The 26,291-nt window shown below is 48.2% G+C and overlaps 1 protein-coding gene across 2 annotated transcripts in view; it reads left to right on the forward strand.

Annotated features, from left to right (window-relative positions):
• CHD1 (chromodomain helicase DNA binding protein 1) overlaps positions 1 to 26,291 on the forward strand; it is a 128,333-nt gene that overhangs the window by 37,386 nt on the left and 64,656 nt on the right. For both annotated transcript variants that reach the window (XM_044275977.1, XM_044275976.1), the window contains exons 10-17: positions 4,747 to 4,925; positions 5,722 to 5,849; positions 6,265 to 6,481; positions 15,661 to 15,750; positions 21,367 to 21,557; positions 22,833 to 23,021; positions 23,470 to 23,632; positions 24,559 to 24,711. In XM_044275977.1, the coding sequence (XP_044131912.1) occupies positions 4,747 to 4,925; positions 5,722 to 5,849; positions 6,265 to 6,481; positions 15,661 to 15,750; positions 21,367 to 21,557; positions 22,833 to 23,021; positions 23,470 to 23,632; positions 24,559 to 24,711 (1,310 nt within the window). The remainder of the gene's footprint in view (positions 1 to 4,746; positions 4,926 to 5,721; positions 5,850 to 6,264; positions 6,482 to 15,660; positions 15,751 to 21,366; positions 21,558 to 22,832; positions 23,022 to 23,469; positions 23,633 to 24,558; positions 24,712 to 26,291) is intronic.

Here is a 26,291-nt window from a genome sequence, read left to right on the forward strand (position 1 = left end):
CCCGCCAATCCCAGAAGCGGTCAAGGGCGGATCACCGGTCATCCTCGGATGCTTCGGTATCCCCCCCCCAAGGGTGCGTTCTCAGTCGGGTCCTTCCTCCTTGCAGGATTTGCCCTCTGAAGGGGAGCTGGTTGATTCCGATTGGGATATGGATTCGGCGCTGCCTTCAAAGCTGGCTTCCGCTGTGGGCCACCTTATAAACAATATCCGTGATACCTTTAAAATTCGCGATGATCCTCCTGATCCTGAGAAAACCAGTGTTTCCTTTTTTCGCCAGAAGCAGGCTTCTGCGGTTTTTCCCCTCCATGCTGACTTTTCGTCAGTGGTTTCTAAGGCCTGGGCCCGTCCTGATGCACGGTTTACCCCGCCGAAAAAGTTAGATGTTTGTTATCCGTTTCCGGCGGATTGCATCACAAACTGGGCGTCTCCTCCTAAGGTCGACCCCCCCTGTGGCCCGTTTGTCCAAGAGCACGGCTATTCCCGTCGCAGATGGTTCTTCCTTACAATCCACTGAGGATCGCCGTATAGAGGCCCTTACAAAGGGTATCTTTTCGGCCTCCGGATCCGCGCTTAGGCCAGTCTTTGCCTCCGCTTGGGCTGGTAAAGCGGTTTCAGAATGGGCGTCTCAGCTGGATCTGGAGCTTGAATCCGACGTCCCTATTCAAGACCTCCGTGCCCTGGCTCAGCTTATCGTTCAGGCTGGAAAATTTGTATGTGAAGCATCCCTGGATGCAGGGGCTCTTATTGCCCGTTCGTCTGCCCTGGCCGTGTCGGCTAGGAGGGAGCTTTGGTTAAAGGTTTGGTCGGCGGACGCCGCGTCAAAGCGGTCTCTTACTAGCCTTCCTTTCTCTGGTGCTCGTTTGTTCGGGACCCGTTTGGATGAAATCATCTCTGAAGCCACGGGGGGGAAGAGTACCCATCTTCCCCAATCCAAGGCTAGGAGCTCCACTCGTGGTCGTCCCACCTTCTCCCGTTTCAGGTCTTCTCGTAGGGCTTCCGCTCCTCGCTCCGCCTCAGGTCCGTCCGCTAACCCTGTCCAGGACAGGCGTAAGAAACCCTTTTTTCGGACCCAGCCCTCCTGGCGCAAATCTCAACCTGCTCGCGCTCCCGCGACCAAGCAGGCCCCCGCCTGAAGGTGCGCCCCCACCCACCCGGGTGGGGGGATGTCTCCTCCTGTTCAGGGACTTCTGGCAGGCGCACGTCTCCGACGCCTGGGCTCTCGAAGTTGTGTCTTCCGGGTACAAACTCGAGCTTGCGTCCCTTCCCCCAGTTCGGTTCTTTCGCTCTCGGGTTCCCCGGGATTCCCGAGGGGCGGCTGATTTCTTTGCTGCCGTTCAGACTCTTCTAGACAAAGGAGTCATCACCCCGGTTCCTATGGGAGACAGGTTCAAGGGGTTCTATTCGAACCTTTTTGTGGTCCCCAAGAAGGAGGGTTCGGTGCGACCCATTCTGGATCTAAAACGGCTGAACCGCTTCCTTCGTCTTCAGCGTTTCCGGATGGAGTCTCTCAGGTCGGTGGTGGCCTCTCTGGAACAGGGGGAGTTCCTGGCCTCCATCGACATCCAGGACGCCTACCTTCACATTCCAATCGCACGGTGTCATCAGTGCTTTCTGCGTTTTGCAGTGGGGTCCGACCACTACCAGTTCGTTGCCCTTCCCTTCGGGCTGGCGACGGCCCCTCGTGTTTTCACGAAGGTCCTGGCCCCGGTCCTCGCCTTGCTTCGTTCCAGGGGAGTTTTTCTGCTTCCATATCTAGACGACCTCCTAATCAAGGCGCCTTCTCTGTCACTGACTTCAGCCAGCGTGGATCTCTCGCTGCAGACCTTGCGCCGGTTCGGTTGGGTTATCAACCTACCCAAATCCTCTCTTGTTCCTTCCCGGCAATTGGTCTTTCTGGGGATGCTGCTGGATACGGATTCAGCGGTGGTTCGACTTCCGTTGGAAAAGCGCCTGCTCCTCCATCGGTCGGTTCAGAGCCTTCTGTCCCACCGCCGTCCTTCTTCCGGTTCAGCATGCGGGTCCTGGGTCAGATGGTGTCCTGCTTCGAGGCGATTCCTTACGCACAGTACCACTCCCGCACCTTTCAGACGGCCATTCTGTCCGCCTGGGACAAGTCCCAGGAGAGTCTGGATCGGCATTTTCCCCTTTCCCCCCAGGTTCGTTCCTCTCTCCTCTGGTGGCTGCGGACCCCTCTTCAGGGGAAGTCTTTCCTGCCAATGACTTGGCTGGTGATTACCACCGATGCCAGTCTGCGGGGTTGGGGGGGAGTGTTTCCTCCTCGGTCCGTCCAGGGCACTTGGTCTCCATCGGAGTCCAGACTGCCGATCAATGTTCTGGAGCTGAGGGCCATCCTCCTCTCGCTCCGACACTGGACTTCGTTGCTTCAGGGTCGCCCTGTTCGGGTCCAGTCGGACAATGCCACGGCTGTGGCGTACATAAATCACCAGGGGGGCACTCGCAGCGCGGCGGCGATGAGAGAGGTGTCTCTGATCCTTCGCTGGGCGGAGGTTCATGTTCCGGCCCTTTCGGCCATTTACATTCCGGGGGTGGACAATTGGGCGGCGGATTTCCTCAGCCGGACGACGATCGACCCGGGGGAGTGGTCTCTGCACCCCGACGTCTTCGAGTCTCTTTGTCTCCGCTGGGGTCGTCCGGACGTGGATCTCATGGCCTCCAGATTCAACTACAAACTTCCCATCTACGTGGCCAGGGCCAAGGATCCGGACGCTTACGGCGCGGACGCGCTCGTCCTCCCCTGGACGGAGTTTTCGCTCCTCTACGTGTTTCCGCCCCTGCCTCTTCTTCCGCGTGTCCTTCGGAAGATTGCGGCGGAGGGCACGCCAGCAATCCTAATCGCCCCGGACTGGCCGCGTCGTCCGTGGTACGCCGACCTTATGTTGCTTCTGGCAGACGCTCCCTTGCCTCTGCCTCTCAGAGAAGACCTCCTCTCTCAGGGGCCGATCTTCCACCAGCATTTAGGGTCGCTACGTTTGACGGCGTGGCTATTGAAACCGCGGTCCTGACGCGGCGGGGGTTTTCGGCTGACGTGGTCCGTACCATGATTCGTGCACGAAAACCGGCCTCGGCCAGGATTTATTATCGTACCTGGCGGGCCTATTTGGCTTTCTGTGAGGCCTTGGGGACTCCCCCTCTGAGGTTTTCCCTTCCTACGGTTTTATCCTTTTTGCAGTCTGGTCTGGCTCTGGGCTTGGGTCTCAGTACCCTGAAGGGTCAGATTTCGGCTCTTTCGGTCCTTTTTCAGCGTCCTCTGGCTCCGCTCGGTCCGGTTAAGACCTTTCTTCAGGGGGTTGCTCACTGTGCTCCCCCCTATCGCCCTCCCGTTCCTGCTTGGGATCTTAACGTTGTGTTGGCGGCTCTCCAATCTTCCCCTTTCGAGCCTCTGCGCAAGGTTTCCCCTCGCTTGTTGTCTTGCAAAGTTTTCTTTCTCGTCGCTATCACGTCTCTTCGGCGTGTGTCTGAGTTGGCGGCTCTTTCTTCAGTGGAGCCCTTCTTGGTTTTTCACCAGGACAAGGTGGTTCTCCGCCCTGTTCCGGAATTTCTTCCGAAGGTGGTGTCCGCCTTTCACCTGAATGAGGATATTGTCCTTCCTTCTCTGTGTCCGTCCCCGTCGCATCCCCGGGAGCTTCACCGTCTGGATGTTGTTCGGGCTCTCAGGATCTACCTGGATGTGACCAGACCCTTTCGACGCTCGGATTCTCTGTTTGTGATTCCGGAGGGTCCGCGCAGGGGGCTGGCGGCGTCTAAGGTGGTTGTTGCCCGCTTCCTCAAGATGGCTATCGTTGAGGCTTACCGTGCTCGGGGCAGGGATCCGCCCTTTGGTGTTACCGCTCATTCTACCAGAGCGGTCGGGGCTTCCTGGGCTCAGCGTAATCGTGCCTCGGCTGAACAACTGTGCAAGGTGGCCACCTGGTCGTCTTTGCACACGTTCACCAAGTTTTACAGGGTGAACACTTATGCATCGGCGGATGCTGCTTTGGGCCGCTTGGTCTTGCAGGCGGCGGTGCCTTAATGTTTACGGTGCCTGGTTCGCTTTTGGTTGTGGTCCCTCCCTGTTTGTGGACTGCTTTTGAACGTCCCAAGAGTTCCTGTGTCCCCCAAGGAATTGGGCGAGAAAACGAGATTTTTGTATAACTTACCAGTAAAATCTCTTTCTCGCTCTTCCTTGGGGGACACAGCGCCCACCCATTGTTTTTTGTTGGCCTTCGGGTGTTTTTTTCTGACTTGTTGGTATTGGTTTGGTTACTCCTTGCCTTTGTCTTGCACTACTTGGGCACATAACTGGAAGTCTCTCTCTCCAGGCTGAGGGTATAGCTGCTGGAGGAGGGGCTTAACAGTCTTTTACTTAGTGTCACGCCTCCTATGGAGATAAGCTATACCCAAGAGTTCCTGTGTCCCCCAAGGAAGAGCAAGAAAGAGATTTTACTGGTAAGTTATACAAAAATCTCGTTTTTTACTCGGGTATCCTGCTCAAAATCATATAACCCCCTATAAATGGTAGAACTCAACTTCTTCCCCTGTATCTGTTTCCCTTTTCCAGAGCTGCATAAGTCACCTTCCAGTCTCTCTCATTTTGAATGTTCATCACTTTTAAGTGTTGAGGAATATGTTCTCCTGTATAAAGTGTATTAACATAATTACCGTACTCCCTCTGTGCGGTTCAGTAATGGGTATTTCTTGCTGTTCTTTCACGTTCATATCTATATTTTTATGTATTTTTCCCCTTAGCTCATTCCAATCAGAAATCTGCAGCAGGATACCCGGATTATTTTTGCAAGTGGCAGGGGCTTCCGTATTTAGAGTGCAGTTGGGAAGACGGTGCACTTATTGGTAGAAAATTTCAGGCACACATTGATGAATACTTCAGTAGGAATCAGTCCAAAACAATTCCTTTTAGGGAATGTAAGGTAAGTGTTATTGAGTATAACAAAAGATTTACTCTATCACTATGCATTGTTACTGCGACTTTTTTTTTTTTTTTTCTTCTGCATTTTATTGAATATGCTAATAGGGTCTATAGTGCACCGCGTGGCACTTGAACCTGTCACCGGGATTTTGTGTATAGAGCTGAGGACATGGGTTGCTAGATGGCCGCTAGCACATCCGCACTACTCAGTCCCCATAGCTCTGTGTGCTTTTATTGTGTAAAAATAAAAAAACGATTTGATACATATGCAAATTGACCTGAGATGAGTCAGGGACACGACTCATCTCAGGTTAATTTGCATGTGTATCAAATCTTTTTTTTTTTTTTTTTTTTATACACACAATAAAAGCACACAGAACTATGGGGGCTGGGTATTGTGGATGTGCTAGGAGCCATCTAGCAACCTATGTCCTCGGCTCTATACACAAAATCCCGGTGACAGGTTTCCTTTAACCTCTGCCGCCCCACCTCAGCTACTTCCCTTCCTTTTAAGTGACAGGGCCAGGCATCCTCACTGTCTTCTTGCTGTCCCAGTAATCCTGCGCATGAGACGCAGTATTTTAAATAGGTGCATGCTGAGATCTAAACTGCGCATTCACTAGCACATGCACGGGATTACAGGGCTAAGTGGGTATAATTTGAGTGTGTAGTGCACCATGTTTGTTCTGTGTCTTTATAGAAATCAGTAGTGTTACATGATCTACTAATTGGTATTAGTATGATTCTCCCATGTACACTACATGTTGACTAGAGTAACTGTTGTAATATTTTCATAGGTCTTAAAACAGAGGCCGCGGTTTGTAGCTCTGAAGAAGCAGCCGCCCTACATTGGCGCGAATGAGACAATGGAGTTAAGAGACTATCAACTAAATGGCTTAAACTGGCTGGCACACTCATGGTGCAAGTAAGCTCTGCTCTATTTCATCATATTGTCTTTTGTAATTGTAAGAAAATGATTTGCGTAAGGTAACTGCAGTCACTCCTTACTAAAACCTAATTTTCCTAGTTAGTTTTCTGATATTTAGCATTTTCTCACTGTACTTTACACTCATTCTCTGCTTGCTGTACTATAAGTCAGTTCTTCATACATTGACTAATCTTGAGCTTATAAACGGCAGCTGATGTGAGGAGCAGGGAGGCAGCAGCAGCCTGAATGAGATCACATGGGCACAGCTCCCTGCTTTTGGGTGAAATTTTAGTACACAAGAATTTCAGAGTAACACGAGGCCTTTATTGATGTCCCTCAAATGTACTGCAACCTCAATGATACTGTTATGGGACTGCACAAAGTGATTGAAATTGTGTATTTCTTTCTCCAGAGGCAACAGTTGTATTCTGGCTGATGAAATGGGATTGGGAAAAACAATTCAGACCATTTCATTCTTGAATTATTTGTTCCATGAACATCAACTTTATGGACCATTTATGATTGTGGTTCCCCTGTCTACTTTAACCTCCTGGCAAAGAGAAATTCTGATTTGGGCTCCCTTAATGAACGCTGTGGTTTACCTGGGGGACATTGGTAGTAGAAATATGGTAAGTTACACATTATATTTATATTGAGGATTCATATCAATTTTTATATTTCTCAAAAACTAAACTTTGTCAACATAAAATGGGTTTTGTCTCCAGCTTTTCCTGTATTTTCAGATTGTCCCCACAGCCATTTAAATGAAAGATCAATGTAAAAAATGAAAATCTGATATCATATAGGACATGATCATCTCCTAAGAATGCTAAAACCAGCCCTGTAACTCACATGGATCCACAGATCTCCCCATTCATTGCTTCTCTTCATGTGCTAGATTAATTTGAAGCTGCAGCTCAAGGGGTGTGTCCTTTTTGCTGCCACTCTCTCCCAATAAGGCCTCTTTCGCACAACATTTTTTTATTTTTTTTCCCATTTACGGGCCATTTTTTGCGTTCTGTATACGGTCAATATACGGAACCATTCATTTCAATGGTTCTGCAAAAAAAAACGTAATGTACTGTGATTGCATTCCATTTTTGCGTTCCGTTGAAAGATGGAACATGTCTTATTATTGCCCGCAAATCACGTTCCGTGGCTCCATTCAAGTCGTTGGGTCCGCAAAAAAAATCCGTATGTCTCCTGTATCCGTTCCGTTTTTGCGGAACCATCTCAGGGCTCCAGATGGCGACCAAAATGGTCGCCAATGCGACTTAGAATTTACAAATGGTGCCGCCGCAGCTCTGCAGTTGAATACAGCGGCAGGCACAGGAGATGATAGATCTCTGCCCCGCCGCCGATGTTCTGCTCAGCAGCGCAGTGGAGGAGTCTCTCCCTCCCCCTGTGCTGCTGCCGTTGCCAATGAGTAGAGAGATGGGAGGAGGAGGGGAGGGGCTTTGGCCACTGCGCCACCAATGAAGACAACTGACCTGTTAATACAAATACAGAAGATGGGTGCCGGAATCAAATAGCAGACACCCGACCTCTGACAGGGAGCTGCGATCAGCCGCAGTTAACCCTTTAGGCGCGGTACCTGAGGGGTTAACTGCAGCGGATCGCAGCTCCGTCATAGAGGTCGGGTGCTGGCTATTTGATTCCAGCACCCTCCTCCTGTATTTGTATTAACAGGTCAGTTCTTTTCATTGGTGGTGCAGTGCGCCCCCCCCCAACACCCCAGTATAATAAACATTAGTGGCGCAGTGGGCAGTGCCAATGAGGGTTAAATATATATTTTTTTAAATTAACTCGCCTCCTCCAATTGATCGCGTAGCTGCCTGTCTCCTGTTCTTTCCTCAGGACCTGTGGTGACGTCACTGAGCTCATCACATGGTCCATTACCATGGTGATGGATCATTTATTGTACCATGTGATTAGCACAGTGATGTCACCACAGGTACTTTGACAGGTCCTGAAGAAAGAACAGGAGACCGGCTGCTACGCGATCAATTGGAGAAGTTGAGTTAATTTATATATTTTTAACCCTCATCGGTACTGTCCACTGCGCCACCAATGTTTATTATGTTGAGGGGGGCACTGCGCCACCAATGTTCATTATACTGGGGGGGGGGTACTGCGCCACCAATGTTTGTTATACTGGGGTGTTTATAATGTTTATTATATTGACCTTCTACTGAGCATTCTGTATTAAAGAATGCTATTATTTTCCCTTATAACCATGTTATAAGGGAAAATAATAGTGAATAGACTTTCATCCTAGCAACCATGCGTGAAAATAGCACCACATCCGCACTTGCTTGCGGATGCTTGCGATTTTCACACAGCCTTATTAACTTCTATGGGCCCTGCGTTGCGTTAAAAATGCACAACATGGAGCATGCTGCGATTTTTCACACAACGCACAAGTGATGCGTGAAAATCACCTCTCATGTGCACAGCCCCATAGAAGTGAATGGGTCCGGATTCAGTGCGGGTGCAATGCGTTCACCTCGCGCATTATCACTAGGATTCTGTGGAAAAAAGGCCAAGCATAGACATACAGCATTATAAATCATAATAATGCCGTGCGCTCCTGCAAGTCTGGAGCGGAGGATCACACTCACACACAGAGCATGATTCCCGCAATGGACTCGCTCGTGTGAAACAGCCCTAAGGCTACTTTCACACTAGCGTTGTTTTAATCCGGCGTTCAATTCCGACACTAGAACTGCCCGCCGGATCCGGAAAAACGTGTGAAAACGGATTACATTTGAATCCTGATCAGGCTTTCGATCACAATGGAAAAATGCATTGGAAAAAACGGATCCGCCATTTATGGACTTTAACTTTTTTTTCACATTTTTCGGGTTTAACATGCAAAAGCCGGATCCGTTTTGACTGAACACACAGGGCCGGATCCGGCGTTAATGCAAGTCAATGGGAAAAAAGCCTGATCAGGCGTTCAGTCAAAGTGTTCAGGCTTTTTGGCCGGAGGTAAAAATACTGCATGCTACGTTTTTCTGAAAAGCCTGATCAGTCAAAAAGACTGAACAGAAGACATCCTGATGCATCCTGAAGGACTGACTCTCCATTCAGAATGCATTAGCATAAAACTGATCAGTTCTTTTCCGGATTTGAGCCCCTAGGACGGAACTCAGCGCCGGAAAAGAAAAACGCTAGTGTGAAAGTACCCTAAGGCTATTTTTACACTTGCGGCAGAGTGATTCGGCAAGCAGTTCCGTCGTCTGTTAACCCCTCCTGTCACCAGCCCTTAGCCTGGACAGTTCTCCCCCTCCCTCCTTTTTTTTTTTTTCTGCCAACCTATCTTCACCAACATGTCTGACCCCTCAGGGGCCTCTAGGCCCTTGTATCACGCCTGCACTGCCTGTGAAGCACCCTTTCCACGGGGGCAATCGGACCCGCATTGCTCTGCATGCCAGGCCCCAATCCCCAATACAGGGTCCACCACCTACTGTGCCGCCCCCTGTTCCTGTGGATCCACCTGATTGGGCAAGATCCCTATCCCAGGCCATGGAAAGTCTCACTCATGTTGTGGGCCGCTTTGTAGACACACAGTCTGCTACGCCCTCTGTCGTACCCTCCGGGTCCGCTACCCCTGCCCATCCGTCTGGGTCCCTCACTCCCAGTGATACCTCCAGGGCCAGGCACATCCAGAAGTGCCCCAGCTTCCTCAGATGCGTCCATGTCTCCTCCGCGGGTACGGACTCAGTCGGCTCCCCCCTCCTCACAGAACGTGCCCTCTGAGGGAGAACTGGTGGATGCGGATTGGGACATGGACTCGGCATTGCCGTCCAAGTTAGCCTCTGCTGTGGGTCATCTCATCACCAATATTCGTGACTCCTTTTAAGATTTGCGACGACCCACCCAGCACTGACAAGGCCAGTGTGTCCTTTTTCCGCCCCAAGCAGGCATCCACTGTTTTTCCCCTCCACGCTGATTTCTCGTTGGTGGTCTCAAAGGCTTGGTCTCGCCCGGATGCCCTCTTTACCCCCCCCCCCCCTAAGAAGTTGGATATCTGTTATCCCTTCCCAGCGGATTGCATCTCCACCTAAGGCCTAAGGTTGGCCCGCTTGTCTAAAAGCACGGCCATTCCTGTGGCGGACGGTTCCTCTCTTCAGTCCACTGAGGACCATCGCCTGGAATCCCTTACAAAAGCCATATTTGCTGCCTCAGGTTCAGCCCTCAGGCCAGTCTTTGCTTCAGCTTGGGCCGGCAAGGCTGTCTCGGAATAGGCTTCCCAGCTGGACAAGGAACTTAATTCAGACATCTCCATTCAGGACCTCCGTTCTTTAGCCCAGCTCGTTATTCAGGCAGGGAAATTCATTTGTGAGGCCTCCATTGCCCGTTCCTCTGCTCTGGCGGTCTCAGCCAGGAGAGAACTTTTGGCTAAAAGTTTGGACAGCGGACGCTTCTTCAAAACAGTCGCTTGCTGACCTTTCCTTCGCGGGTTCCCGTTTATTCGGACCTGCTTGGACGAGCACCCATCTTCCCCAGCCTAGGACCAAGAGCGCCACTCGAGGCCGTCCTGGTTTCTCTCGCTTTAGGTCTTCCCGCAGGTCCTCCGGCCCTCGACCCGCGTCCGGTCCGTCCGCTTCTTCCTCCCGGGATAGGCGCAAAAAGCCCTTTTTTCGGACCCAACTCTGCTGGCGCAAGTCCCAGCTAGCTCACCCCCCCCCTCGACCAAGCAGACCCCCGCCTGAAGGTGCGCCCCCACCCTCCCGGGTGGGGGGCCACCTCCTCCTTTTCAAGGACATCTGGCAGGCACACGTCTCTGACGCCTGGGCTCTCGAGGTTGTGTCATCCGGATACAAAATCGAATTTGTGTCCCTCCCTCCAAACCACTTTTTTCGCTCCCGTGTCCCGAGGGACCCCCAGTGTGTGGCCGCCTTCTCCAAGGCCATTCGCACCCTTCTGGACAAAGGAGTGATCACTCCCGTTCTTCTAAGGGACCGATTCAAGGGGTTCTACTCAAACCTTTTTGTAGTTCCAAAAAGGAAGGCTCGGTGAGACCGATTTTTGGACCTAAACCGGTTTCTCCGTTCAGGATGGAGTCCCTCCAATCCGTGGTGGCAGCTCTGAAAAAAGGGGAGTTTTTGTCGTCTATCAACATCCAGGATGCATACCTCCACGTCCCGATTGCTCGGTGTCACCAGCGTTTCCTTCGCTTTGTGGTAGGGATCGACCACTATCAATTTCTCGCCCTCCTCTTCGGCCTGGCGACGGCTCCTCGGTTGTTCACCAAGATCTTGGCCCCTGTCCTGGCCTTGCTCCTTTCCAGGGGTGTTTTTCTACTTCCCTACTTGGACGATCTGCTTATCAAGGCACCCTCCTTTTCCCAGATGTCCGCCAGTGTGGACCTCACACTGCAAACCCTGGAGCGGTTCGGTTGGATTATCAACCTCTCCAAGTCTTCGCTTACCGCTTCCAGACAACTCGTCTTCCTGGAGATGCTGCTGGATACAGAAACGGCGGAGGTTCGGCTCCCACCGGAAAACCATCTGAACCTTCACAGTTCGGTTCGGACCCTTCTCCTCCGCAGCCCATCCTTCTGGTCCAGCATGCGGGTATTGGGACAGATGGTGTCCTGCTTTGAAGCTATTCCTTTCGCGCAACATCACTCCTGCATCTTCCAGACGGCGATCCTGTCTGCCTGGGACAAGTCCCAGGAGAGTCTGGACTGGCCCTTCACTCTACCCCCCCCCCCCCCCCCCCCCACTCTGGTGGTTACGGACCGCCCTTCAGAGAAGATCCTTTCTGCCGATGACCTGGTTGGTGGTCACCACCGACGCCAGCTTGGGGGGGGGGGGGGTGTCCTCCCAGGTCTGTCCAGGGCACTTGGTCTCCATCGGAGTCCAAGCTGACGATTTAAATATTCTGGAACTGAGGGCGATTCTCCTCTTGCTCCGGCACTGGACTCCCCTGCTCCGGGGCCGTCCCGTCCGGGTCCAGTCGGACAACGCCACGGCTGTGGTGTACATAAATCAGGGGGCACTCGCAGCGCAGGGGCGATGCGGGAAGTGTCTCACATCCTCCACTGGGCTGAAACTCATGTTCCGGCCCTGTCTGCAATTTACATTCTGGGGGTGGACAACTGGGCAGCGGATTTCCTCAGCCAGACTATGATCGACCCGGGCGAGTGGTCTCTGCATCCCGAGGTGTTCGAGTCCATTTGCCTCCGTTGGGGTCGTCCGGATGTGGATCTCATGGCCTCCAGGTTCAACCACAAGCTCCCCACCTTCCTGTCCAGGTCCAAGGACCCGAGGGCGTACGGCGCCGATGCTCTCGTTCTTCCGTGGACGGGATTTTTTTCTCTCCTGTACGTGTTTCCGCCTCTCCCCCTTCTGCCGCGGGTTCTCCGAAAGATCGTGTCAGAGGGCATGCGTACGATCCTGGTATCCCCCATATTGGCCTCGTCGACCTTGGTACGCCGACCTAATGCTGCTCCTGGGAGACGCGCCTTGGCCACTGCCTCTAAGAGAAGACGTTCTCTCTCAAGGGCCGATCTTCCACCAGCATTTAGAGTCGCTACGTTTAACGGCGTGGCTGTTGAGACCGCAGTTTTAACGCAACGAGGTTTCTCGGCGGATGTGGTTCGTACCATGATCCGTGCACGGAAGCCGGCCTCGTCCAGGATTTACTACCGGACTTGGTGGTCTTACCTAGGCTTTTGCGAACATCTGAATGTTCATCCTCTTTGTTTTTCCCTTCCCACGATCATGTCCTTAGTCTGGCCTGGTCCTGGGTCTTAGCTCGTTGAAGGGTCAGGTCTAGGCGCTTTCCATCCTCTTCCAGCGTCCTTTGGCTCCTCTCGGACCCGTCAAGACCTTTATCCAGGAGGTCGCTCACTCAGTTCCCCCGTATCGTTCTCCCATTCCACACTGGGATCTTAATGTTGTGCTCTCGGCGCTCCAGTCCTCTCCGTTCGAGCTGATATGGAAGGTCTCTCTTCGCCTTTTGTCCTGCAAGGTTATTTTCCTTGTAGCCGTCACGCCCCTTCGACAGGTGTCTGAATTGGTGGCACTTTATTGCACGGAACCCCTTTTGGTCTTCCACCAGGATAAGGCAGTTCTCCGTCCGGTTCCTTCCTTTCTCCCGAAGGTGGTCTCCACTTTTCACCTAAATGAGGACATCGTCCTCCCTTCCCTTTGTCTGTCCCCTTCTCATCCTCGAGAACGGGAGCTTCACCGCCTGGATGTTGTTAGGGCTCTGAAGATTTACAGTCATGTGAAAAAATTAGGACACCCTTTGAAAGCATGTGGTTTTTTGTAACATTTTTAATAAAAGGTTATTTCATCTCCGTTTCAACAATACAGAGAGATTAAAGTAATCCAACTAAACAAAGAAAACTGAAGAAAAGTCTTTTCAAGATCTTCTGTAAATGTCATTCTACAAAAATGCCTATTCTAACTGAGGAAAAAGATAGGACACCCTCACATGTATTCCCTCTTAAATTGGCTCAGATCTCACACAGGTATATCACACCAGGTGCACATAATTAGTAGATCGTTACTCTGCATGTTGAATGAGGCTTGCCCTATTTAAACCTCAGACATTTAGTTTGGTGTGCTCCTGACTGTTGAAGTGAGAGTGAGCACCATGGTGAGAGCAAAAGAGCTGTCAGAGGACTTCAGAAAAAAGATTGTAGCAGCCTATGAGTCTGGGAAGGGATTTAAAAAGATCTCAAAAGATTTTGAAATCAGCCATTCCACTGTCCGGAAGATAGTCTACAAGTGGAGGGCTTTCAAAACAACTGCCAACATGCCCAGGACTGGTCGCCCCAGCAAGTTCACCCCAAGAGCAGACCGCAAGATGCTAAAAGAGGTCTCCAAAAACCCTAAAGTGTCATCTCGAGAACTACAGCAGGCTCTGGCTACTGTTGATGTAGAAGTACATGCCTCTACAATCAGAAAGAGACTGTACAAGTTTAACTTGCATGGGAGGTGTGCAAGGAGGAAACCTTTGCTTTCCAAGAGAAACATCGAGGCCAGACTGACATTTGCCAGAGATAAAGTTGACAAAGACCAGGACTTCTGGAATAATGTTCTTTGGACAGATGAGTCCAAAATTGAATTATTTGGACACAACAGCAGAGGACATGTTTGGCGTAAACCAAACACAGCATTCCAAGAAAAGAACCTCATACCAACTGTGAAGAATGGAGGTGGAAGTGTCATGGTTTGGGGCTGCTTTGCTGCAGCAGGACCTGGTCAGCTCACCATCATAGAATCCACGATGAATTCTACTGTGTATCAGAAGGTGCTTGAAGAACATGTGAGACCATCAGTTAGAAAATTAAAGCTGAAGCGGAACTGGACCATGCAACATGACAATGACCCAAAACATACTAGTAAATCAACCAAAGATTGGCTGAAAAAGAAGAAATGGAGAGTCCTGGAATGGCCAAGTCAAAGTCCAGATTTGAATCCCATTGAGATGCTGTGGGGTGACTTGAAAAGGGCTGTACGTGCAAGAAACCCCTCAAACATCTCACAGCTGAAAAAGTTCTGCATTGAGGAGTGGGGTAAAATTTCCTCAGACCGATGTTGAAGACTGGTAGATGGCTACAAGAACCGTCTCACTGCAGTTATTTCAGCCAAAGGAGGTAACACTCGCTATTAGGGGCAAGGGTGTCCTATCTTTTTCCTCAGTTAGAATAGGCATTTTTGTAGAATGACATTTACAGAAGATCTTGAAAAGACTTTTCTTCAGTTTTCTTTGTTTAGTTGGATTACTTTAATCTCTCTGTATTGTTGAAACGGAGATGAAATAACCTTTTATTAAAAATGTTACAAAAAAACCACATGCTTTCAAAGGGTGTCCTAATTTTTTCACATGACTGTACCTGGAAGTCACCGGACCCTTTCGGCGTACGGACTCTTTGTGGTTCCGGAAGGTCCGCGCAAGGGGTTGGCGGAGTCCAGGGTGTCTATTGCCCGCTTCATCAAGATGGCTATTGCGGATGCTGCTTTGGGCCGCCTGGTCTTGCAGGCGGCGGTTTCTTGATTCCTCCGGTGTTTTTCGCCTTGGGCTGTAGTCCCTCCCCTCTTGGACTGCTCTTGAACGTCCCAAGTTTCCTGTGTCCTCCAAGGAATTGGGCGAGAAAACTAGATTTATGTATAACTTGCCAGTAAAATCTCTCTCGCTCTTCCTTGGGGACACAGCACCCACCCAATTGTTCTGGCTTACCGTTTCGGTTTGGTTGCCCCTGTCGGGTAGTTGACTTGTTTAGTTTTACATGGTTGGTCATTGCCTTTTTTTCACTACTTGGACACGCAACTGGTAGTCTCTCTCTCCAGGCTGAGGGTATAGCTGCTGGAGGAGGGGCTTAACAGTTTTTCGCTTAGTGTCACGCCTCCTAGGGAGTTGAGCTATACCCCCAAGGAAGAGCGAGAAAGATATTTTACTGGCAAGTTATACAAAAATCTCGTTTTATGTAAGTATAAAATTTAAAACTTCAATAAAAATTATTTGATTGAAAAAATAATTGGATTAACTTAAATTCCTCCAGATTATAGCGTGTGCCCTTTTTTTTTTTTTTTTTTTTTTTTTTTTTTTTTTCCCTGCAGAAACAATGCAGCCCTCATCCAAGGACTTTGTCTAGTATTAGAGGTTCAAGTGAATGAAATCAGACCCTTTAATCCTGGACTGTGTCTTCTGATCTTGGCTAACTTTCATGTTGTCACGATGACCATCATAGGGGAGAGCTGAGAGCAGAAAATTTTGTTTTGGTTCTTTAGAACTTTAGAAGTTTTTTTTTCTGTTATTTATTCCATATGTCTCCTTGTTTCAGATCAGGACACACGAGTGGATGCACCCTCAGACAAAGAGGTTAAAGTTCAATATTTTATTAACAACATACGAAATCCTTCTTAAGGACAAAGTAAGTTTAATTTTCTGTTAAATGTTTTACACTGTTTTTGCATAACTATTGATCTTAACAGTGGTAAAGTGGACATTTGTTAGAAGATACTGAACATTGCTAAGGATAGTTTCACAGTACTGTTAAAGGAGTATTCTGGTAGGTACAGGTTATCCCCTATCCATTATATAGGAGATTACTGTCAGATCGGTGGGGGGCCCCCCCGCTGCTCCCCTAAAATGACCGGAGTAGCCAGTCGCACGTTAATTTCATTTTAAGGGAGCAGCAGGGGGTACAGCCCCCTGTTTTAGTGATCCGTGGGGTTCCCAGCGGTAGGACCTACCAATCTGATAGTTATTCCCTATTCTGTGGATAGGGGATAACTTGTACCTGCCGGAATACCCTTTTATGATCTTGAGCAGGCTGTTTCAGCAGAGGACAGCATGCCAAAGCTCTCTGGATCCAGCTGTGGCAGATCCAGAGAGCTTCATCTATGCTAGTTCCAAAAAGCTCCGACAGGAGACCTATCGCAGATGTGAAAGCCACCTAACCATATACATGGCTTTATTACAACTTTCTTGGTTCAGCTGTTACCTGGTAAAACATTTAAATCTGCTCAATGCCCTCATTCACACCCCTCGCCTTTCCATTCCCCATAGTTGTACTTTGCACCCCAGGACAAGCATTTAAATCCTACATGTGCGGTGCCACGATCAGCAGCACGGATCCGACTGTGATGACACTAATGCCGGTGGATTAAAGGGGTTGTCCGAGTTATGAAAAAAAATAATATAGCACTGAAAATCTGATATATAACTGAGCTAAGCAAGTTTTATGCACAAAAAATATATATATTTTTCCTAATTTCCCTGGTTCTTTTCTGGCCCTTTGTTTACATGCAATAAAAACAATCTCTGCCCCTCCCCCTGCTCTACAAAGTGAATACAAGTGCTGCCCTGAGTGACATGTCTGCCTGCTGGGAGACTCTGCAGCATGTTGTATGTGTAGAACTACATGTCCCACCTGTATAATGACACTTCTAATACATACAGGATCTTCCCCCTACCTTCTTGTGCAATGCTCTCTCTAGTATATCAACTCCAGTGCCCAGCATTATCTCTTCACTGCCTGCAGAGCTGTGCAGCTGAAGGGGTTAGGAATCCTAGCATAGAGTAGACGGCAGTGAAGGGGGGGTGGGGGCGCGTGGCCAGCACAGTGACTCGTTTACAGGCTTGTAAACTACCTTTATCAGAGCAGGGAGAGAAGCTGACATCACAGGTTAGGGCTCTTTCACACCTGCATTATTGTCTTCCGGCATAGAGTTCCGTCGTCGGGGCTCTATGCCGGAAGAATCCTGATCAGGATTATCCTAATGCATTCTGAACGGAGTGAAATCCGTTCAGGATGCATTAGGATGTCTTCAGTTCCGGAACGGAACGTTTTTTGGCCGGAGAAAATACCGCAGCATGCTGCGCTTTTTGCACCGGCCCAAAAAACTGAAGACTTGCTGCAAGGCCCCATCCGGAATGAATGCCCATTGAAAGGCATTGATCCGGATCCGGCCTTAAGCTAAACGTCGTTTCGGCGCATTGCCGGATCCGACGTTTAGCTTTTTTAGAGTGGATACCATGGCTGCCGGCACGCTAAAGTCCTGGCAGCCATGGTAAAGGGGAGCGGGGGAGCAGCATACTTACCATCCGTGCGGCTCCCGGGGCGCTCCAGAGTGACGTCAGGGCGCCCCAGGCGCATGGATGATGTGATCGCATGGCACGTCATCCATGCGCATCGGGCGCTCTGACGTCACTCTGGAGCGCCCCGGGAGCCGCACGGATGGTAAGTATACTTCTCCCCCGCTCCCCACTACTACTATGGCAACCAGGACTTTAATAGCGTCCTGGTTGCCATAGTAACACTGAAAACATTTTGAAGACGTATCCGTCTTCAAATGCTTTCAGTACACTTGCGCCGGATCCGGCGTGTAATTCCGGCAAGTGGAGTACACGCCGGATCCGGACAACGCAAGTGTGAAAGAGGCCTTATGTGACCCTCAGTGAAATCTGAGAAACCAGCCACTGGAGATAAAGTGAGTGAATTGGAAAGCTGTTACATTTGCTTAGTTAGGAACATAGAACAAAAAAATAACTCGGATAACCTCCTCATATGCCGCGGTAAGCACTGACAGCGGCATATGGGAGGTTTGCTCTCCCTTTCCTTAACCATCGGGTCCACGCGCTGTGGTGGCGGGGACCCAATGGTTGCCATGGCAGCCCCAAGCCATTACAAGTCCTTAGGGCCCCAGGCTGGGTCTCATAGGCAAACTATCAGTGTATTACACTGTAATACACTAATAGTCAATGCAGTACAATACAGATGTATTATGCTGCATTGAAACAGGGATCAGACCCTGTAATGTTTAAGTCCCCTAGTAGGACAAAGATCAAAAAGTCATAATAAGTGAAAAAGTGTTTTTAGCAATAAAAAAATAAAAGTTGCAATTTAAAAAAAAAAAAAAACTTTCCCATAAAGAGATATAAAATTGTGAAAAAATAAAAATTAAAATAAAAAACAGACATTGGGTATCACCGCGTGCGTAACAGCCTGCTCTAAAAATATCACATGATCCACCCTGTCTGGTCAACACCGTAAAAAAAACTTTCGAAAAACTGCTAAATGCCATTTATTGTCACCTTACATCACAAAAAGCGATCAAAAGGTCATATGCACCCTGAAATAGTACCAATCAAATCGTCATCTCATTCCAGAAAAAAATTAGCCCCTACATAAGTCACCCAAAAAAAAAAACTATATGGCTTTCAGAATATGGAGACCCTAAAATACTTTATTATTTGGTATTGTCGTGTCCGTAACAACCTGCTCTATGAAAATACCACATGATGTAACCTGTCAGATGAACATTGTAAATAACAAAAAATAAAAACTGTGCCAAAACAGCTATTTTATTTATTTTTGTTACCTTGCCTCACAAAAAGTGTAATATAGAGCAACCAAGAATCATATGTACCCTAAAATGGTACCAACAAAACTGCCACCTTATCCCGTAGTTTCCAAAATGGGGTCATTTATTTATTTTATTTTTAAGTTTCTACTCTAGGGGTGCATCAGGGAGTCTTCAAATGTGATATGGCAACTTAAAATTATCCCAGTGAAATCTGCCTTCTAAAAACAATATGCCGCTCCTTTCCTTCTGCGCCCTGCTGTGTGCCTGTACAGCAGTTTACAATCCCAAATGGGGTGTTTCTGTAAACTACAGAATCAGGGTAATAAATATTGAGTTTTGTTTGGCAGTTAACCCTTGCTTTGTTACTGGAAAATATGGATTAAAATGGAAAATCTGCCAAAAAAGTGAAATTCTGAAATTTCATCTCCATTTTCCTTTAATTCTTGTGGAACACCTTAAGGGTTAACAAAGTTAGTAAAATCAGTTTCGAATACCTTGAGGGGTGTAGTTTCTAAAATGGGGGCATTTTTGGGTGTTTTCTATTATGTAAGCCCCACAAAGTGACTTCAGACCTGAACTGGTCCTTAAAAAGTGGGTTTTGGAAATTTTCGGAAAATTTAAAGATTTGCTTCTAAACTTCTATGCCTTTTTTTTTTTTTATAAATAAAAATGAAATATTTTGACTCAAATTTACCACTATCATGAAGTACAATATGTGACGAGAAAACCATTTTAGAATGGCTTGGATAAGTAAAAGCATTTTAAAGTTATCACCACATAAACTGACATAAGGTGAAAAATGGCAGGGTCCTTAAGGGGGTTAAAGGTTACTGACATAAATATGTTTAAAGTATGATTAGTACAATATTGGAAGGTACTGATTTAGTGCACATTGACTTCCTTCACAGTATAAATAAGGCTTCTTTGACACTGGCATTTTGGCTTTCCGTTTGAGATCCGTTCAGGGCTCTCACAAGCGGTCCGAAAGGGATCAGTTTTGCCCTAATGCATTCTGAATGGAAAAGGATCTGCTCAGAATGCATCAGTTCGCCTCCGTTCTGTCTCCATTCCGAGGCGGACACCAAAGCACTGAAGATGCGGAGCCAAATGGATCCGTCCTGGCACACAATGTAAGTCATTGGGGACGGATCCGTTTTCTGACACAATCTGGCACAATAGAAAACTGATCCATCTTGGCTATATTAAAGATGATACAAATGGATCCGTTCTGAACGGATGCAGATGGTTGTATTATCTGAACGGATCTGTCTGTGCAGACCCATGACGTATCGGCACCAAACGCAGGTGGGAAAGTAGCCTCAGTTGTCAAGTAAGCCCATAGATAATGGTGATAGTTTTTGCAGTATAAAAGTTATTGAGCCATTTTGAAAGAAAAGTGGGGTATTTTCTATTGATCAGTCCAGTTTGCATATAAATGCCATCTGTCCCAGCATATGTCACCATAGCAGATGTTTGAACTTTTATGGTGTCTTACCATCTGCCATCTTCTGGCTGTCAATACACCACATGGCCAAATATATGTGAATCAGTTAACAATAGGAATAGCAAGGTAGATGTTGCAGCGTTCAGCTGTCCGCCTGGCCGTGCGGAGGCGTGCGGATCCGTTCAGACTTACAATGTAAGTCAATGGGAACTGATCCGCTTGAAGATGAGCCCATATGGCTCAATCTTCAAGCGGATCCGTCCCCCATTGACTTTACATTGAAAGTCTGAACGAATCCGCTCAGGCTACTTGCGAACTTAGAAATTTTTCTAAGTTATTAATGCAGACGGATCCGTACTGAACGGAGCCTCCGTCTGCATTTAATATGATCGGATCCGTTCAGAACGGATCCGATCAAGCGCAAGTGTGAAAGTAGCCTTAGCTGTGTGGAGGAACCGGACCTGTGGTGACGTCACTCCGGTCGTCACATGATCCATCACCATGGTAAAAGATCATGTGATGACTGGAGTGACGTCACCACAGGTCCTGTTCCTCCACACAGCTAAGATGAAGACAGAAGGAGATGCCGGCTTCGCGATCAAGTGGACGAAGGTGAGTTTTTTTTTTTTTTTTTTTTTTTTTAACCAGCACTATTGTACTATGCATTCTGTATTCAGAATGCTATTATTTTCTCTTATAACCATGTTATAAGGGAAAATAATAGCAATCTACAGAACACCGATCCCAAGCCCGAACTTCTGTGAAGTTCGGGTTTGGGTACCAAACATGCGTGATTTTTCTCACGTGAATGCAAAACGCATTACAATGTTTTGCACTCGCGCGGAAAAATTGTGCGTGTTCCGCACCCGCACATTTTCCCGCAACGCCCATGTGAAAGAGGCCTAATGCAGACACTTCATGTTCTGTAGAAATTGCTTTTCAGCAGACATCTTATCACAGGATTACAATGAAAGTTAACACCTATATATAGATAATGCATTATCCACCATTTACAGTAGGTGATGGTCACAGCTCATCTACTCCCTTTCCCACACTGACTTCTGCACACATCACAGCATTCATAAAATATATTCCATAAAAATCTGTGAGTCACCTGTTCTGTTGTGTCCTGTGGTCCATGTGCCTGCTGAAAAGTATTTCTAAATGATGTTAGCAGCAGCTGAGGCTGTCATATTCATGTACAGAAAATAGTATTAAAAATGTGTCCCCTCAGTCTTTTCTAGGTGGTCTTAATTGGGCTTTCATAGGAGTTGATGAAGCTCATCGGCTGAAAAATGATGATTCCCTGCTGTACAAGACCCTGATAGACTTTAAGTCAAATCATCGTCTTCTCATCACTGGAACGCCTTTGCAGAATTCTCTTAAAGAATTATGGTCTTTGCTTCACTTCATTATGCCAGAAAAGTAAGAATTTTAAATTAATACATAGAAGTTAAAGGTCATTTCTTAATCTGTCAGCAGATTTGTACCTATGAAACTGGCTGACCTGTTACATGTGAAGCTGAAGGCATCTGTGTTGGTCGCATGTTCACATGTGCCCATACTGCCGAGAAAATATTGTTTTAACATATGTAATGAGCCTCTAGGAGCAACAGGGGCATTGCTGTTACACCTAGAGGCTCAGCACTGTGCAACTGCCACACCCTCTGCACTTTTGCGGTGGCATACATTATGATTTCACTGCAGAGAGAGCTGAGCCTCTAGGTGTCATGGCAATGCCCCCGTTGCTCCTAGAGGCTCATTTGCAGATATAAAAAATAAAATAAAAAATTGAGTAATGTGGGCACATATGAACACGGGCCCAACACCGATGCTTTCAGCTACCAAGTGCACACGCAATAGGTCAGCTGGTTTCATAGGTACAAATATGCTGACTAGGCTTGAACGAATCGAGCTTCAGATCATAAATCTAGAGTCGATTTGTTCAAACACTTTGTTTTATTGCTGTCTCCGTACAGCATTAAAATGTATTGCCTCTGTGTAGGCAAAAATTGTTTCAGTCGTAGTCTTGCAAGACTTCTGTGAATTAATTTGGTATTCATTTCTGCATCTATTCAAAACATTGAAAATTTAGCACCTCAATACCAAACCCAATTTCGGATTGCTATTTTAAAATGTTTTAAAGACACAAATGATTACCAGATTCATTCACCAAAGTCTCGCACAACTTCGTCTGAAACAAATTTTAGTAGGACTTTTTTTGTTTTAGCTTTTTACTGGAAAAGGTAACTTTATATACCTTTTTAGGAGTATTTCAACTAAGGCCAGTTTCGTATGAGTGTGTTTGGTCATGGGGGGAAGGGCTCTGGTGATAGCCACACTTTCCATAGTGATTTATGGTGCTGTGAGTTCCAGCATGACTGTGGGTCTACTGTCATATTCTCAAATGTTGCTGTAAGTATGGGACAGTAGATCTGCGGTCAGTTTGGAATTGACAGCATCATAGATCACTATAATGCAGTAAGTGTGGGTCTGCCGAGTGACTATTAGTCTGAGAAATGTGGTGGTCATGCAGACAGTCCCTCCCCCCCCCCCACACTGCACTAACTCATATGAAACTGGCTTAAAACCATATGATCCCTTATTATCTTGACGATTCTGCAGTTTGATGGGGTACTTTGGATCTGCTATAGAGCAAAATAAGACTCAAAAATATATTTTTCATTTTATATTTGATAGGTTTTCCTCTTGGGAGCACTTTGAAGAGGAACATGGTAAAGGCAGAGAATATGGCTATGCCAGTCTTCACAAAGAACTTGAGCCATTCCTTCTAAGAAGAGTTAAGAAAGATGTGGAAAAGTCTTTACCAGCAAAAGTAGAACAGATTTTGAGGGTTGAGATGAGTGCTGTGCAGAAACAGTACTATAAGTAAGTATTCGCTCCATGGAATTTTCAAGATGCTCTAAAAACTAGTAAGAGATGGTCTTGTAAAGAATGCAACTAGAATTTTGGCCTGTAATATGGCGTAACCAATCACCTGCCTCCCCGCGCCGCTCCTGGTCCCCACACCGCTGCAGCTGCTTCTCCCCTTGCGCCGATGAAAACATCCGGTTGGGTTGTCTGTCACCGCCTGCCATTAGCTGCTCCCTCACGACTCCAGATGTTTTCATCCGTGCACAGGAAGAAGCAGCTGCGGCGGTGGGGGGAGCCATTGAAGTAGAATTAGTGTGAGGGGCCTGGCGTATGAGGGATCATTTGTTCGTGTTGGATAACCCCTTTTAACAGGTTATTCTGGGTACATGTAATACCAGTTTTGAATATGATGTGTACATGGGTGCTGAGGTGTATTTCATATTCATTGCTGTGCTTTCCTCAGGTGGATCTTAACACGGAATTACAAGGCCTTGAGCAAAGGTTCAAAAGGAAGTACCTCAGGATTTTTAAACATCATGATGGAGCTTAAAAAGTGTTGTAACCATTGCTACCTCATTAAACCACCTGAAGATAATGAATTCTATAACAGACAAGAAGCTTTACAGGTAGGACACAAATATCAACCCTTCACTTGGGATTCTCTTACTAGTTTTAATTGCATGCCCCAAGATTTCTGCAAAGCATTGGGTCACATTTTTTAAATGATCTAGCTCTTTCGCTAAAGTTTTGAAAAAATTCCTTTCGGCCGTAGATATGCAGGACACATACCTTCATGTCCCCATCGCGCGGAGTCATCAGCGCTTCCTGAGGTTTGCAGTTGGAGACTATCATTACCAGTTTGTCACACTCCCGTTCGGGCTAGCGACTGCCAGGCGGGTCTTCACAAAAATCCAGAGATCCATAGGGGGCTTCATACATTAGGCTGCTTAAGCATGGCAGTGTGTTTTGGTTCCAAGAAGCAGTTGTTGGTCTTATGTACGGGAAAGAGCACTCCATACGGGAAGTAAATCCCTCTCACTCAGCAGTTGTGATTCAGATGTGCTGGTGATACATGTCAATGCACATTGGGCTACATGCACACGACCGTTGTGTGTTTTGCGGTCTGAAAATTGCAGATCAGCTAAACACGGATGGCGTCCGTGTGCATTCCGCAATTTTCGGAACGGCACAGACCGTCGTTGATATAACTGCCTATTCTTGTGCGCAAAATAGACAAGAATAGGACAGGTTATATGTTTTGTTTTTTTCTGGGCCACAGAACGGAGCAATGACTGCAGACAGCATACGGAGTGCTGTCCCCATCTTTTGCATTGAAGTGAATGGGTCCGCATCTGAGCCGCAAAAACTGCGGCTCGGATGCGGACCAAAACAACTGTAGTGTTCATGTAGCCGTAGATTGTCAGCAGCTCGAAAATGATTTATTTTGCACATGAGCATGTTAATGTATAGCTACATCTAAACTGCTATGTAAATTTTGGATCTTGATTTGCTGTAACTAATGTATTCTTTTTGTATAAAAAATTTTCTCAAGCACTTAATTCGGAGTAGCGGGAAACTAATTCTTCTGGACAAGTTGTTAGTACGTCTGAGAGAACGTGGTAACCGAGTCTTGATTTTTTCTCAAATGGTTCGGATGCTGGACATCCTTGCAGAATATTTGAAGGCACGGCAGTTTCCTTTTCAGGTAAGTTTTTGAGCTTGGTTTTTGGCGTGACATTTATAGAGCTGTTGTGTTTTGCATATATTTTGTAGTTACTGATTTTGATTTCTCGCCCATTTTCCTTGGGGGACACAGACCTTGGGTATAGCTCAGCTCCCTAGGAGGCGTGACACTAAGTAAAACTGTTAAGCCCCTCCTCCATCAGCTATACCCTCAGCCTGGAGATAGAGGCTACCAGTTTTAGCTTAGTGTCCAAGGAGGCAAGACACTCCCTGCTACTGCAGGGCTGTTTTCTCCTTGTTATTTTTACTTTTTCTTCTAATTTTGTTATTTTATTTTTTCCTAGGGATACCAGAGACGCATTTGACCTCTCTGCTCTCCCGGGGTTGAGCTGCGCCAGTGCCAACTTATCTGCACTGCTGCCTCCCCCACAGAAGCAATAGGAGGATCTGGGCAGCAATGGCTCCCCTACATCCCGCCAGCTAGGGGGTCGCCCGCACGCCAAGCCCCTCTTCCAGCTTCCTGCCACTGCGGTGCCAGTGGCTGAAGGGGCGACCCTGCTGGAAAGGACTGAGGGTGAAGACGTCGCACGGTGAGATGGCTATTCCAGCCCATACCCCGTCCCTATCTGCAGCATCTACCCCTCTGGGTAAGGGGGGCACCCGTGGTCGCTCATTCTGAGCGCTCATCTGCAGGACAATGCAGCACAGCAGCATCCTCAGCACCCCCACGCTTTTCCCCCCCACGCTGCTATCTTTCTCCCCCCCCCTCCCCCTCATCGGGGCTGACTCCATTTTTCTCTTCTCTCTCTCCCCCTTCCCGCCGAGAACGGGGGGCGGGGCTTAGCGGTCCCGGCAGGGGGCGGGGCTTCCGCGCGTCATTTTGGGGGCGGAGCTACGTTCTCCTTCACAGGAGACATTTCAAGCGCTGGAGGGGGCGGAGCTTGTTCCCCGCGCTTTCTGCTGAGGTTTCCCGCGCTTCCTCACTCCTGACAGGAAGCTGGGACACGGTGGGGGACTCTAACCTCCTGTGTACATCGCTCGGCTTCTGTGGGCGCTCTCTGCTGCTCTCTGCTGCTCACTGCTGTTCACTGCTTCTCTGCTGCTGCTGATCTGGGCCATCTCCTGACGTTCTTCTGAGGCACTGGTAGGACAGTTAACCCTCTCCTAACCCTCCTGGTCATAGCTGCTATAACCCTTTGTGGTCTCTATATTAGAGTACAACCACACTTCAGCATGTCAGATCCCACAGGTGCCCCCAAACCCTGGTACCATGCCTGTACCGCCTGTAAGGAACTTTTTCCGCGTGGGCAATCTGAGCCGCATTGCCTTGCATGTCAGGCCCCGGTGCAGGGCCCGCTTCCCGCTGCGCCCCCCGGTGCCTCTGAACCCCCTGACTGGGCTAGGTCTCTGTCTCAGGCGGTGGAAAGCCTTACACACGTAGTGGGCCGTCTCGTGGATAGACCGCCTCTCCCGCAGGCTGCCACAATCCCTGTCGCACCCGCTGGGACTACCGTTTCTGCCGCCCCCACTGGTTCCCTGCCTCCCAGCGAATCTTCCAGGGCCCGGCATACTCAGAAACGTTCAAGGGTTGAGCGCACATCT

Source organism: Bufo gargarizans, chromosome 1 (genome assembly GCF_014858855.1).
Source record: "Bufo gargarizans isolate SCDJY-AF-19 chromosome 1, ASM1485885v1, whole genome shotgun sequence".
NCBI classification, from domain to species: Eukaryota; Metazoa; Chordata; class Amphibia; order Anura; family Bufonidae; genus Bufo; species Bufo gargarizans.